Here is a 14,890-nt window from a genome sequence, read left to right as displayed (position 1 = left end):
GAACGTGGCTATCAGTGAAATTACACCATACTCTTATTCTTTGAGGAAACGGATACACACTATTGTGTCACAGCCAATCAGGAAACAATCTAAGATAACAAATTAGGCGCAACTCTTTCCCTATGCTGGATGGTATGGTTATCATTAGCCTAAAACACAGAACCAGAAAGAGAAAACTACACTATGAAATGAAGGAAACAGTGTGGCAATACCATGCTTACCGCAGTGATTGCATTTGGTTTGGCCCCATGTTGGAGAAGAACATTGATGATGTGTGTGTGGCCTTGCTGAGCAGCTTGATGCAGAGGAGTGTACCCATTCTGTAGTTAGTGGTAATTCACACATTTAGGGGAGGGAAAAACAGCAACATCAATATATATATTTGCATATTCCCTAGATTATTTTAATGAAGGTATAACTCATAATTGCTGGCAACCTTGCAATCATATCTGTTTGGATATTGCAATTTTCATTATTAATATATTTTATAGAAAAGTATTCTTTCACCATTAATAACTAAAGGCAAGTAATAGCTACCAGATTTATATTAAGGTTTAGAAAAAGGGAGGTGGGGAGAAATTAATCAATGGGCCAAAGCTTATAGGACAAAGCAGTTATTAAGTAAAGACTAGTGATGCCATGGAAGTTTGTGAAGTTTTTATATTCTTTAAAACTGTTCACAACTTCCCCTTTTCTATGGGCTAGTCACTGGAAGAGAAGTATGAGCAATACATCACACAAACCCTTGTTGATCATCCAATTGATTTATTTTTCTTGGAGATTTCAGAGTGTAATATAGCAGATCCATGAAGAAAAAGCTAACACAGGCTTCAAAGTAAACTAACTTTTGGTTAGAAATTCATTTTTCCATTTGCTTTTCTTATATGCCGCCTATATTTCCTAAAGCAGGCTTGTGTTCTAAAAGCAACTTCAGCTAAATATAACACTGGGTGAGACAGAACATTTAGAGACAGAGGCAATGCCACAACATTTCCAATCCAGCCATTCTTAAGGCCACACAGTAAACTACTGAAATGGAATTTTTCAGAAAGGGGGGAAGTTATTACAGTAAAACAGCAAACTATAAAACTCTTCTTGCTAATAACACATCATGTGCCAAACTTAACTGAATGTCTTGGATGCAATTTAAAGAGAAGTATATTCAAAATTGGTGCATCTTATCTTTTATGTTTCCATATAGCAGAGGACATTTTAAAACAAAACAAAACCCCAACCCCTTTCCAGACTAACTGGCAGCCAGATGTATGGATTCACTCAGTTAAAAGAGCAGCTTCCTTTTGCTAGATTTTCAAAGTATGTATCTATCTCTTAGAAGCATGGGAACGAGGTGTTCTTTTTCCTATAGAGGGACTTCAAAACTTTCAGCTGCAGAATGCAACTTGAAAAAAACAACTGCACTTATGCTGAAAGCCAGTTGGAAAGTGAAGGAAAGAATTAGGAAGGGGTAGAAACCGCAGTTAAGGTTCACTGCTTGCCCCCACATGGCTGCATTGTGGGACAAAGGCCATGCAAGTCAACTGAACTTCTTATCTTGTCCAGAGGGTTGTCAGAGAGTTCTGTCATTCTTTCTGTCACACTAGATTTCTTTGCTGGGTTCAGAGGAAGGGGTTTCCCTCCTCTGGTAGTCCAGAGATTTCCATGCTAGGAGCAGAGGAGGGCAGAACGTTCCATTCCTTTCCTGCCGACCTGCTCAGTCAACTGCACACAATTCCTTTATCAGCTATGGCTTATATACAAGACCACTCTAAAACTTGTATTCATCATTGATGAAGGCATGCCTGAACCAAGATGTGTTTCAGAAAAATCACATCAAAGCACAAGTCTCTGGATCATTATTCTGCTTCCATTTTATAACAAAATAATCTGAAAACTGAAATCCACATGAGTGATCATCTGTGTCTGCTTCTCATACATGCACATGTGTCCCTAGTCCACAAACAAATTATTAATGGTTCTCAGCTTGGCTTACTGAGTACTGCATTGCAATTTTGACCAAACTGGCTACAGTCAATGAGAACCACATTCTGCTTTCAGCATACGTCCCTGGAACAGTTAAAATACGAAGTGCAAATTACCATCACATGTTTGCAAAGCAGCAAAGGGGAGGGGGAGAGGAAATTATGAACAAATGTTTACCTTTGTCTTTGCATTGACGTTAGCTCCCTGCTTCAGGAGAAAGTTGACCATCTTGATGTTCCCATAGTGACAAGCCACTATTAATGGACTGTAACCCAGCTACAAATAAAAAGCAACCCAAAAAACCACAAAAAATAAGTAGTGAATATGATATCACACTGGAAATTTATTTTATCATCTTGGAAGTTACTGATATACCTTAGTCTGGGCATCTTTGTTTGCCCCATGTTTTATCAGGATATCTGCTACAGTCACTTTATCTTCTTGAGCTGCCAAATGTAAAGATGTCAATCCACTCTGTAAGTTAAATATAAACAGTCCTTTATTGTATTCTAGATACAGGAGTATTTGCAACAGCTGAACCTTCTGAAACAGCATCAGCAGCAACCAAACATAAAGCTTATTACCACAGTCAAGCCTCAGGCATACAAAGGCATGCATGGCAGTAGCTATGTCTTCATTGAAGAGAAGATGTCTTCTCACCATGAACATCCCGACGCTGTGAACTAGTGCTACCAGGGGGCCTGAATCCCATCAATGGAAGGAATCTTAATCACTTACAAGTCAGAAAGACTGCCAGCTATCATTCTGTCTATCACATCCGCCATGACTAGATTTAATTCTAGGAAGCTCACTCACAGCCAATCCCCAGTTATGGCCCAACATGAAAGAGCAGCAAGTGAAGATCTGAAGAAGATGAATGCCAAAGGTACAGTTGGATATCATGAGAGAACTGATAGCTCTGAATGCTATGGCCAGGGGCCTCATACACATATTGAACAGGAGAACATCTTGAAGAACATCCTATGAGGACAATGAGCAAATGTTCATCACAATCCTTTGGGGCCTTTCTCTCAGGAATGAACGAAACCTTCCAAGAACAGATCTCCCTACACAACTGACCAACTCCCACAGTCATGCCAACAACATCGCAGCACCAACATAATAAATGCATGAAAAACTCCTCTGTTATTCTATAGGCAGAGAACCAGGCCATGAGAACTGTCTAAGTACAGGACCAAAAACCAAGCAAGTAAGTGTTTTAGAAAGCTTCTACTATCCAGATTTTATCGGGATAGAAACATATTTATCTGTTGCTGCATATTCAACATACAATAATATTTTTCTGTTAACTGTGTCACAATACTATCCCTTCTTTCATTTTCTAGATAGCATTAGGGTTTTCCATTAACAAGAAGGCATTACCTTTGTGGCCACATGGATATTAGCTCCTTTCTCCAAGAGTAAGTTCACCAGGTCAGCATGACCTTCCTGAGAGGCCAGGTGAAGTGGAGTCACTCCTTGTTTGGTCAAAATATTGGTCTCTGCTCCATAGTTCAGCAGGGTTGTGGCTATTTGCATCTGATTCTTCTTAGCAGCAATATGCAGAGGGGTATATCCATTCTAAAAACCAGTTGCTTTGAATTAATATGTAATGTCTGCTTTCTTTCACAATAAATATCAATGCACTATTTCTCCAGAAAACCACCATTCTTTTCTTACTTTTACTGAGTCTAATTCTTCCACCTAAGGGAGGAATATTCTTCAGCAAGCAAGAAATCAGCCAGGAATTCTTGTGTCAGATCACAGCAGCATGGGATATTTTTGTGACACCAGTCAGTAGTGAAATCCTCAAAGGTTTGCACATTATTCAAGAACAGGACCATGCAATGGCTTTTCTTAAATCCTGTCAGTCCCTGGAGATTCCCCCCGAAATCTTAAAGGTCTACTTCTGTTAGACAGTATGCAATTTTAATGCAACTATTTCATAGATAAAAGCAGATAAGCATCACCTATACTGTCAGAACTCCAAGGAAACATTCTTGAATGGAATAGGAAATCTCACCTTAGCAGTAGCATGGGGGGAAGAACCTTTCTCCAGCAACAGTAGGGCCACCTTCTGGTTGTCGTAATGAGCAGCAACATGGAGGGGGGTGAGGCCATTCTGGAAAGGGCGGGTTTATGTTATGGCATTAAGTGATGGTTAGCTCTGCTTCAAGCTACCGTTACATTACAAAAAAAATATGTTAAATAAGAAGCGATTGACTGATAACAGCACAACATAAACATCAAACTCAGGGTGAATTATTTTCATATTAGAAAAGTTGCTTAGGAACAGAAAGGGCATTAAAGAAATCATTAGTTAAGGGGCTTTGCTTTGAAAGGGGATAGGCTATTAAGAATTAATTTAAATTGTCCTAGTTTATATATTTTACAACTTTAACCACACTACTATGCCCTGTAGGCTAATGAGGCTCAAATATGAATTACAGAATGGAGTAAAACAAAATAATTCAGTCTTACCAACAGAATCATTTGTCAAGTTCGGGGGGGGGGGGGACTTGATCCATATCACTGTACTTTTATCCTACCACACTCACTACTGAGAAGTCAATGTGGAATTACATGTTTATGTAATCAGAACAAAAAATTACATTACAGAGAAAATGAACTCTGCTGAAAATGGTAGCCCTATCAAGTTCTCTCCCACCTGCTGTGTGCTATCTAATTCAACTTGCTGTGATATCATTCCCTGCCACTATTGCACATAATTGCAGAGAAACATGGAGAAGCTTTACCTACAGATATTGTGGAGTGTGAGTAGGAAAGTTGACTTAGGACCAGCAGTGCTGGTAAGAAACCAAAACTTTTACAATAAGATTGTGCAAAGTGTTCCATATGCATAATTAGACAGTGCTAAGATGCACGCATGAAATCTGCTTGAAGGTTATTACATCTCCGATAACTGCTTTGTGTATTTGGATAGATTTGACTTAGTTTATATGGAGTTAGATACTATTGATTAAAAGTTTTTTTTAAAAAAATAATTTCAGAACTATGGATATCATTCTTGCTAAAAAAATTAACCCCTATCCAGCTACTTTCTGCTGTATTTAATTCCTGCCCTGAGTCTCTTAGCCATTTCCCCAAATAGGTTCCTGATTTGTTGCCCAATTCTACAATTATGGAATAAAATTTGTCTGTCAACTGCATGTCATTAATTAACTAATATAATATTTCAGATTTGTTTTCTGCAATGCTAATGATATTTCAGTGTTTGTTAACCACACTCCTGCGCATACAAGTCCTTTTTGGTGTCAAAAATTAATTTATGACACTCTTGGGATCATCAGCTGCATTTTATTTATATTAATATATAAACAAACTAATATATAAATAAAAGCTACTTCTAATAGCTGCAATGGAAAATTATTAACAGTATTGACTGGAAAAGGAAATTCAGACACTGATTCCTACCTTTCCAGATGAATCAGGAGATGCGCGGCGCTGCAGCAGGAGTTTCGCCACATCAATGCTTCCATATTTAGCTGCCACGTGCAGCGGTGTGAATCCTTTCTAAAAATGTACAGGTGGAAAAAACCAAAAACATTAATATAATCTTAATTACTTGGTTTTAAAGAATAAGCCCTACATATTCTCAATGCAATAACTGCTTAGCCCTCAAATTAAAATCAAATTTTATCATTAAAGGAACTGAAAAAATAATTAATCATAACTTCCCAAGGGTCCATAGTATATTTCCCAACTTGCTAAGTATTTCCACCCCTAAAAGGAAATATCCCATGCAGGCACTATGTCTGCTAAGTTTCAGGTGCTAAGTGAAACAGTTTTATTTCAGGAGGCCTTTGCACCATCAATGTTGTTCTAATGTTCTAACCTGAAGTTTAATTTATATTTTGAAATTTGCATATTGTAGGTTTCAGTTTTTTGTAAGCTGCTTTGAGAATTATTATTTTATTATTTTTATTATTATCTGAAATTATTATAGATGCCTTTCTTTCTTTCTTTCTTTCTTTCTTTCTTTCTTTCTTTCTTTCTACAAAAAGTAAATGAACACAACTTACAAAATTAAGACATCCCACTTACCAAATACATGTTGAAAGGCAGGGCATGTTGAAAGGCAGGGTGTGTGTGTGTGTGTGTTGAGTGTGTGTATACTGTATATATGCAGTATCTGACATGCAGTATCTGTGCATTGCATTCAATTTTGCTATGAGATATTCCTTCTCAGCAACTGCCTTCACAGTACCCCCTGACTGTTTCCTAAACTCCCAGGAGTCTGAAAAAAGCAATTTGTGGATTTGGTAATAGGAATTGTAGGTCAAAATACTCTGCATTATCAGCAGGTTCCTGTACACAATTCTCATGTCAGCTTTGAAGGTGTGTGGACTACTGATAAACTTGAACTCATGTCATATCTTCAAAATGTCTTCAATTCTTTTAACTGGTGTAAAACCATTTCACCTCCAATTTCCGTACTGGGTGGCGCATCCTCTTTTGTAACAACCCATATTCTTTACTAGGGAACAATGAATGCAGCTATTTAAATAACTCATCAGGTCTAAATCAAGCAACTCTTTAAGAATTAATCATCTGAATACAAGTCACACACACGTTCACCCCATGTATTTTAGCTGTCTTAATAATCATCTGCCTCTGATCAAATACCTCTTGCTCTGAATCACTGTGCCAGTTTCGGGAAACCGACACTTAGAAAGTGATATGCTAAGGTGAACAAGGTAGCTCTATCAGATATCAGTCAGTTTATGCACATATTAAATGTATTATAAACTGCTTTTACTTTACAGCGCTTACAAGCAGGTTTCCTCAAGCTGGTGCCCTCCATACTTTTTTGGATTCCAACTCATGACCACTGAAACATCTGGAGGGAAGACTGATTTTGGAGAATTTACTTTGGTCTAACTCAGGAGTGGCGCTGCAGACTCACTCTCTCAATGCCAACACCATTACTACTTACCTGAGTGGTGACTGGGCATGGTAGCAGTGAGATGAGATCAGGACTGTGCTGGCACAACAACAATGGAGGCAATGAACTCTATCCATTGGTGTGCCTGGGCATCCCTGATCTGACTACAGCCTCGCCCTGTCCAGAGAAGCAGTGACACTGGTGTCAGGAGGACACCGCTCCACTGTGCCAGCCACTTCTAACTTAACTATAGCTCTACGATTATTCATATTTAGAGATGTACAAATCAGGCTACTTCTGGTTCATGTCACTCTTGTATTCACAAATAAGCCCTTGCTATCCTATTTCCACTTTTTCTGCATTTTTTCAGAACCTGCATGAAAATTCACTTTTAAATGTGCCTTTCTTCTCAATATTTGGGATGAATTAATCTATCAATCTCAGTTTCTCCCTGTTTCTGATTTTTCCATCTTCAGTTTCCTACATTTCCACATCAGTTTGTGTGTTTTTTTAAAGAAAATAAGATCCTCAAGAAAATTCATCTGAATTTTAACGTGAATTTCTTCCAATACACAAAAAAAACTTACAAAGCATATTTCCCCTAATAATAAAGCATTTCGTATGTTACTTTCACTAATATATATGCATTTTATTGTACACTTTTATTTTAGTACATGAAGTTTTGTACACATTACTTGGCTGAAGAACTGCATTGCAAAATTCGGAGAACTGGAATTTTGAAGATTGGCTGTGTTTTGGTTCATATATTGTTTTGGAAGGTGTAAATTGGGTAGCTTTGGCCTTAAATGAAATGGAATTTAATTTCTCCCCCATCCCTACTCAAAATACACATTTCTAAATATATTCTGATACTAAGAATTTTCTGAGAGTAAGACCCATTGACCTCAATCAATCTTCCTTCTGAGTAGACACCAAGCGCTTCATCAAATCCTCATCTTTCCTCATCAGGTCTCTCTATCTATTGTATAGGAATAAGGATGCTTGCTTAATTTGATGGTTGTGAATTTTGATATGACCTGACCTGCTCTATACCTTTCAGATGATTGGAACTTATAGAACTGTGCTGTCAGTTCCAATCTGGAAGGTGTGCATCACGTCAGTTCATATCAGAATTCACAGCAGTCAAATTAAGCAAGCACCCTTATTCCCGATCTACAGAGAGAGACTTGATGAAAACTTAATGGAAGTTCAATACTAGCATTAGCCAGCTCACTATTAGACTGTTTGTACCAAAACTTCAGATTTTACCTTGGTAGCCAAAGAGTGTGCTGCACCTGCTTCCAAAAGAACTGATGCTACATCAACTTGACCTTCTCGGGCAGAGATGTGCAGCGGTGTATACCCATTAGTAGTTGCTGCATCTGGGTGTGCCATGTGTTGCAGCAGCAGCTGGACAATTTCTGTTTTACCCAAGCGAGAGGCAATATGCAATGGAGTCTGTTCCTCCTACAACTCAAAGGAGGACAGAAGTTAGAGTGGGACTGTTGTTATTAAAGACGAAGCCTCATTTCCCCCAGTTTCAAATAATTATTCTAGATGTGTTGAAAAGGTAGATACATACGGAATGTTTTCCCCACTACAAATAAATCTACAAAATTACCCAAGGGCTGGGAGTAGGGGGCAGGGGGACGACCTGTAGGTAGCACACTCAGAAACTCTTCTGCTTTTGTAATAAAGTGCAGAGGTAGATATATGAAAACACCTACCCTTGCTCGGGCATCAACTAGTGCACCATTCCTCAGGAGGCAGCGCACCACTTCCACCTGTCCTGCACGAGCAGCCATATGTAATGCAGTCTCACCACGCTGGGAAAAAAAACAACCCCAGATTTTTTAATGTGTTAGCCACCCGAATGAAAACCTTATTAGTTTCATTCATACTGGTGAATGTTCAGTGTAATGGAATCAAAGCCTCTACTCCTAATATCCAAAATGTCACTAATGCAAAGCTAGTCAGAACATAAGAAAACTATGCTGGATTTGGCCAATGGCCCATCTAGTTCAGCATCCTGTTCTTCCATTGGTCAACCAGATGCCTGCAGAAAGTCTGCAACATGAGTGCAAGAGCTCTGTGATCTCCAGCAATTGGTATTTGGCAGCAATGCCTCTGACCATGGAGGCAGAATATGAGTGAATATCCTCCTAGTGGTGCAGCAATAAAAGTGCTAGCACATTTGCAAAGCTAAGAAAGATCCAGTATGGTTTCAAATTGGATGGGGGACCATGCACTGAGATTCCTGCATTGCAGGGGGTTACACTCAGGGTCCCTTCCAACCAGTGCTTTTTTCTAGAAAAATAGGTGCTGGTACTCACCATGAAGTTGTTACAGTAAGTGTCACAATTTTGAACAACAACAACAACCAAAAACAGTGCCCTTGAGTACCCCCTGGAAAAAAACCCCACTGCTTTCAGCTATGATTCCATTTAGCAATTCCTCCTAAAATGCCACTGCTGAGCATGTCTTTGAGGGCCATATATCTAGAAACAAGAGGCTAGATTAATCTTCAGCAATGGGGGGGGGCACTATCCCTCCAGTCAGAGAACCTGGCGGTGCTGTACTTGGACTTATGATGACATCACTGAAGACCCAGAAGGAGGATAGGGGTGGTTGGGCCCCTTTAATCAAAGCAGCTCCTTTCTGCTTTGGGACTAACGCTTAGGATGCACCTATTGCTGCTTCTATATAGGGCTCAGTTTGCTCCATGCTGAAGTAACATTGAAGTGCTATGTTTCTAGAGCACAGCCCGAGCCCTGATTCAGCGGGAACCCTTCCCCTCACCTTGAACTAGCACATTTTGCCCAGTATCTAGCCTGAACCTCACCCTATACCCAGCCTGAGTTCTGCTTTGCCTCACCCATCTCCACCTCAATCATGTCTCTGCCAGCAGACCAAATAGGATGGAGATGTGGACAGGAGAGGAATAACCCTGCTCACAACCAGCAATATATAACCTCCTGATGAAGAGACTATAATTCAGTTGACAGGACACAACATGACTAGGTCATCTCTCTGGTAGTTCCAGATGTATCACGGTGTTTCTACAGATCTTTCCATAATCCAAAACATATTATTCACATTAGAATAGTTCCATGAATCTCCATGAGACTTTTAGTTTTGCAGACCATTCAAGTTAAATTTAACTTCTGAAAACAATAACTGATTCAACTGTCAGGTTTAAGTGATAATAGGTAAAGGTAAATGGACCCCTGACCATTAGGTCCAGTCATGACTGACTCTGGGGTTGCAGCACTCATCTCGCTTTATTGGCCGAGGAAGCTTCCGGGTCATGTGGCCAACATGACTAAGCCGCTTCTGGCGAACCAGAGCAGCACACGGAAATGCAGTTTACCTTCCCGCCGGAGCGGTACTTATTTATCTACTTGCACTTTGACGTGCCTTTGAACTGCTAGGTTGGCAGGAACAGGGACCAAGCAATGGGAGCTCACTCCATCACGGGGATTCAAACCACCAACCTTCTGATCGGCAAGCCCTATGCTCTGAGATTTAACCCACAGCACCACCCGCGTGATAATACCAAACAATAATTAGGTATTAAAAACTTCAGATTGAAATGTTTTTACCGTCTGTTTTATGCTCCTTGGTTATTTTCCCAGCTGTAATTTTGTTAACTTAATTTCCATGAATAAATTATACACGACAAAATTAACTGTATGTATAAATAGAGAATTAGGACTGGCTTCACTTAAGCAATCTTGATTGTTAGTAATAAATATTATAAAAGGCTATTTTGCCTTTACACTTGGATGATTTAAGCATTTGGCAAATAGCACAGGCAAAAGTTGAATCTGACGCGTAATTAGATTTGGGCAGCAATCTTATACTTACTAGGAACTAAATCTCAATGAATTCAAAACAACTAACTTCCATGTAAACATGTTTAGAATGAATTATTTTCTTTCAAGGGCATTCAATTTTTTAATCAAAGTTTATTTTGAAGACTATTGATGGTAGCTAGAGGTATGTTTGTTTATGTACACATATTACTATAGTCAGGTCAAGTCTGCCAATACCACAAAGGTGTCATTTTTTTTAAAGTCCAGGAACCTGAAATTTGTTAATCTATTGCATTTATATAATACCTTTTCCTCCAAGGAGCTCAAGGTGGTTCTCCTCCTCCTCCTCACCATTTAATTCCCACAAAATCCTGTGTGATAGGCTAGGCTGAGAGACAGTGACTGGCCCAAGGTCACCCAGTGTGCATTATGACCAAGTGGGGTTTTGAACTCTGGTCTCCCAGGTCCTAGTCCAACACTTTAACCAGTACACCACACAAGCTCAAAGCAACATTGCCTCTTAAACACTTAAGATTTTCTTTATCAAGAAGTTAAATATATATCTATATATATATAATAACTAAACCAAAGACAGACAGAAGAGGGAAAGAAAGAAAAACACATCCTCCCCCACTTTTGTATGCATTTATGCAAGACAGATTAATAGGGAAGTTTAATAAATTAACGATACCAAATGTAACATTTTGGGTAACACACATGGCAGTGCAGCAAAACTATGATTACTCAGATGTAAGCCATACTCACAATGTTAGTGACATCTGGAGAGGCTCCATTCTGCAGCAGAAGGAGAACTATGTTCAAATGCCCCATAAACGCAGCCACATGTATTGGTGTAAGGCCCGACTGTGAAATAAAGCAACAGCAATTTTACTCCTCTGCAGAGCGCCTTTAGGATCTTCCTCATTTATTTAAAAGGAGAGTGCGGAACTAAGAGAAGGAAGAAATAGTGGGGAGAGATGCTTCTTTAGGAAATTTCTCTACCTCTGTTATAGCTTGGATAGAAGCCCCGTATTTCACCAGCAGTTCCATGACTTTAATGCGATTTTTCTTGCAAGCAATGTGCAGTGGAGTAAAACCATTCTGTGCAAAAGACAATCAGGTTAGTTATAGCATGCACCCCTCAGTTCTCATACAGCGTTAGATTATCAGATTTTCTTCAGTAACGTCAGGTTCCGACATACTGAAAAAGCATATACTCCAGGGCCAGTTTATTCCCATTTAATCCCAGCATGAGTGAAGACACAGAATGTGTGAAGCGAAAGTGCCTTTTTGAAAATACAAAATGTGTCCCATCTGCAATTTAATTTGTGTGGTGATCTTCACATGAAAAATAGTGCTATCCCAAAATGTGTAAACATGATTCACAGCACTATGATTTTAAAATACCATTTTGAAAAGTCCTTCACACATAACCATTTTGAAAGTAAATACTCCATAACTTTCCCCCTTCTTTTTAAATATTAGGAGAAAATGGGGGAGCATGTCTTCACATCTCTGATTTACTCTAAGTTTTAACTGTCTCACTAATTAATGCCTGTGTTAGAGAAGCGAGAATGAATGGTGTTGTTCCTTGGCTGTTCTTTTTCTAACAGTTGCTAAAAGGTAATGAAAACATTTCACCACTCCTGACTGAAGCCACTTATGTTTGTCAATTAGCTTAGGTGTGACATTGGTCTCTAATGACTAAATTCAGTAATTTAATAGTTTAAAAATCTGTTGAAACACACCAGAATTATCTGTTGTTTCATTTGGAAATGTGAAATCATACATTGTGTGTGTATGTTTTATAAATAAAATAAAAATAAAAGCTGAGTCATCTGGTTTATCATGGAAAAATCGAGAACAGGGCTCTTTTCTGGTATCAGATGACACAGCTACTGCTTAAAGGATTGTATATGCTAGGGCTTTCTCTCTCGCAAACCTCTGGGGATAGGGCAAGCATGAGCAACCCCTTTCCCAGGCTGACACTTGGCAGCATTAACCTGTGGTGAGTTAGCAGTGCACTTCTGCCACTCCATACAAGATTCACTATTTGACATGCCAAAAGTAGCATTTGAAGTGGGATGCCAAAACGCGAATATTGCACATGGCAGTAAAGAGACCATGAACTGAATGCCAACACAAGCAACATTTTTCTGTTCAAGTTGCAAGTTTGATTATTATGTATCAATGTATGTATGCAGCAATATGCGACAAGGTTTTGATTAAGGCTTGCTGTTGTGTGTATTACTTTGTGCCACTAGGAGGCCAGTGCTCCTCAAATGGCTTTTTATGAAGCACTAAGCATCAGAACTCTGTAAAGAATGAGGACACTAAGAATTAAAGTGCCATTTTAAAAATCATTTTCTTGTTTTCTTTTTTATGTTAACTGTGAAGCTACTTAATTTTTAGATACACTATTTCTGAACTATTTCTAGTTCAGAAATAGCCCTGTTTTGGAAATAGGCAAACATGACAACTGATGGGAAGTGATATTAGCAGCTTCTGTTAAACCAAATGTTCACATAGCATCAAAGAAACAGAAGATCCTTCTCTTTACGTAGTTTCCAGACAGAGCTGTTTTAGTCAATTAACTGCAATTTTAGCTGCTTTAAATTTATGAGTGTATTGGCTAGAATAAATAATACAAGTAAAGTTGTGAGAATAGCCATCATCAACAACAGCTTACCTATTATACATCATAAAAACATAATTCTTCCTTTAGAGAGGCATATCAATTGAATTGTCTGAGCCATAAGCCAATTGATGCCAATTACGTCAACAGTCTGGAAACCTGAATTTCAAACACAGCCTGTTTTAAATGCCAATTAATAATCAGCATAGGGTGGAGTCTACTTAGGCTGCAATCCTAATGGACAACTCATGGTTACTTCTGTGTAAGTGGGGTTGTATTGCAGCCTTAGAATCCATGGTGCTGAAATATTAAAGAGACTATATGGCAGCTGCGAGGACGGTTAATGCACTGCAGAGAACTTGGGCCAGAATTCAGAGAGCTGCTTGGACACACGCAAGAGGCTTGCATTGACTTGTGGATTTTATTTTTAACCATTGACGCTCACCATAATACAAACTATTTTTGAAATGGAGTGGACCTTACAAATAGTTTGCTGTGAGGCAAGGGAGGCTTGGGGGGAGGAGGGGGTTGGGAGGGGAAGAGAAGCCCAAAGCCACCTGCTAATAGATCTAGTTTCCTTGCCTCCCCTCAAAAAGGCTGCAACCTCCTACAAGCAAATATGAGTTCAGTGTGAACATACCTACTGAATTAGAATTATTAGGCAGTGGCAGAGACTGCAATGTCTAGAATCACACATTAGAACCATTAGATTGTCATTTGCGTAGCTCACTACACACTCCTTTCAATACAGAATGCAATGTGTACCCCTTTATTGCACGGAGCAATGGGGAACCCCCTGAAGAGGTAGAAACTGCATGCACACATGAGAGTTCGGACAGTCACAAGAAGCAGCTGGATCAATGTGACTGTGGCTTTCTGCAGATGCTCCCCCTCCACATGAACACTGAATGTGTGGAGCAGGAAGGGGAACCATGTGCTTGCTGGCTTCAGCCCTGGTATCTGTAGTCCAAGAGGCCCTGCCCCCATAATGCCCATGCAAGCTGCATGGACACTGGGGGCAGAGGCAGTAGGCATGCTAACATCAGGGGTAGAGGTCAGTAAGCACTGAGTCCTTTTCATGCATTCACTGCATGTGTGGAGGAGAATGTCCAAAGACCCCTTGTGTTCCAGTAGAGGTACAGAAAAGGTTTACCAGAGCACGAGCATTTGGATTTGCTCTCTTGTCCAGCAGAAGTTTGGTGACGCGATAGTGGCCACAGTGTGCAGCAACATGGAGGGCAGTCAAGTAATCCAGCGTGACATCATCGACAGGAGCTTTGTGCTGCAGTAGGTGTTTGACACACTCCACGTGGTCACCTTGGGCAGCCATATGAAGCGGAGAGAGTCCATTCTGCACAAGACATAAGACCAAAGTTCAAAACTGCATCATACTCACAGGTCTTACATGGTCTTACATGGAGCCCACTGAAATTAATAGATATGACCGATTTATGCCCAATAATGTGAGCACCCTTGCTGCAGCAGAAGAATTTCAAAATAACTTACAATCCCTACTGGAATAGTAAAAACACAGCACACTGGCTAGGAATTGCC

General features: G+C 39.6%; 1 protein-coding gene across 50 annotated transcripts in view; it reads right to left on the bottom strand.

The window, feature by feature from the left end:
• ANK2 (ankyrin 2) overlaps nucleotides 1-14,890 on the bottom strand; it is a 321,790-nt gene that overhangs the window by 69,507 nt on the left and 237,393 nt on the right. For 49 of the 50 annotated variants that reach the window (XM_077933941.1, XM_077933947.1, XM_077933939.1 and 46 more), the window contains 11 exons: nucleotides 14,490-14,687; nucleotides 11,704-11,802; nucleotides 11,467-11,565; nucleotides 8,614-8,712; nucleotides 8,156-8,353; nucleotides 5,416-5,514; nucleotides 4,004-4,102; nucleotides 3,364-3,561; nucleotides 2,356-2,454; nucleotides 2,158-2,256; nucleotides 222-320 (listed from right to left, as the gene is read on the bottom strand). In XM_077933941.1, the coding sequence (XP_077790067.1) occupies nucleotides 222-320; nucleotides 2,158-2,256; nucleotides 2,356-2,454; nucleotides 3,364-3,561; nucleotides 4,004-4,102; nucleotides 5,416-5,514; nucleotides 8,156-8,353; nucleotides 8,614-8,712; nucleotides 11,467-11,565; nucleotides 11,704-11,802; nucleotides 14,490-14,687 (1,386 nt within the window). The remainder of the gene's footprint in view (nucleotides 1-221; nucleotides 321-2,157; nucleotides 2,257-2,355; nucleotides 2,455-3,363; nucleotides 3,562-4,003; nucleotides 4,103-5,415; nucleotides 5,515-8,155; nucleotides 8,354-8,613; nucleotides 8,713-11,466; nucleotides 11,566-11,703; nucleotides 11,803-14,489; nucleotides 14,688-14,890) is intronic. The other variant, XM_077933945.1, reaches the window with a different exon arrangement.

The sequence above is a fragment of the Podarcis muralis genome, chromosome 9 (assembly GCF_964188315.1).
Source record: "Podarcis muralis chromosome 9, rPodMur119.hap1.1, whole genome shotgun sequence".
In the NCBI taxonomy this organism is placed as follows: Eukaryota; Metazoa; Chordata; class Lepidosauria; order Squamata; family Lacertidae; genus Podarcis; species Podarcis muralis.
This window is presented reverse-complemented; position numbering and strand designations above follow the sequence as displayed.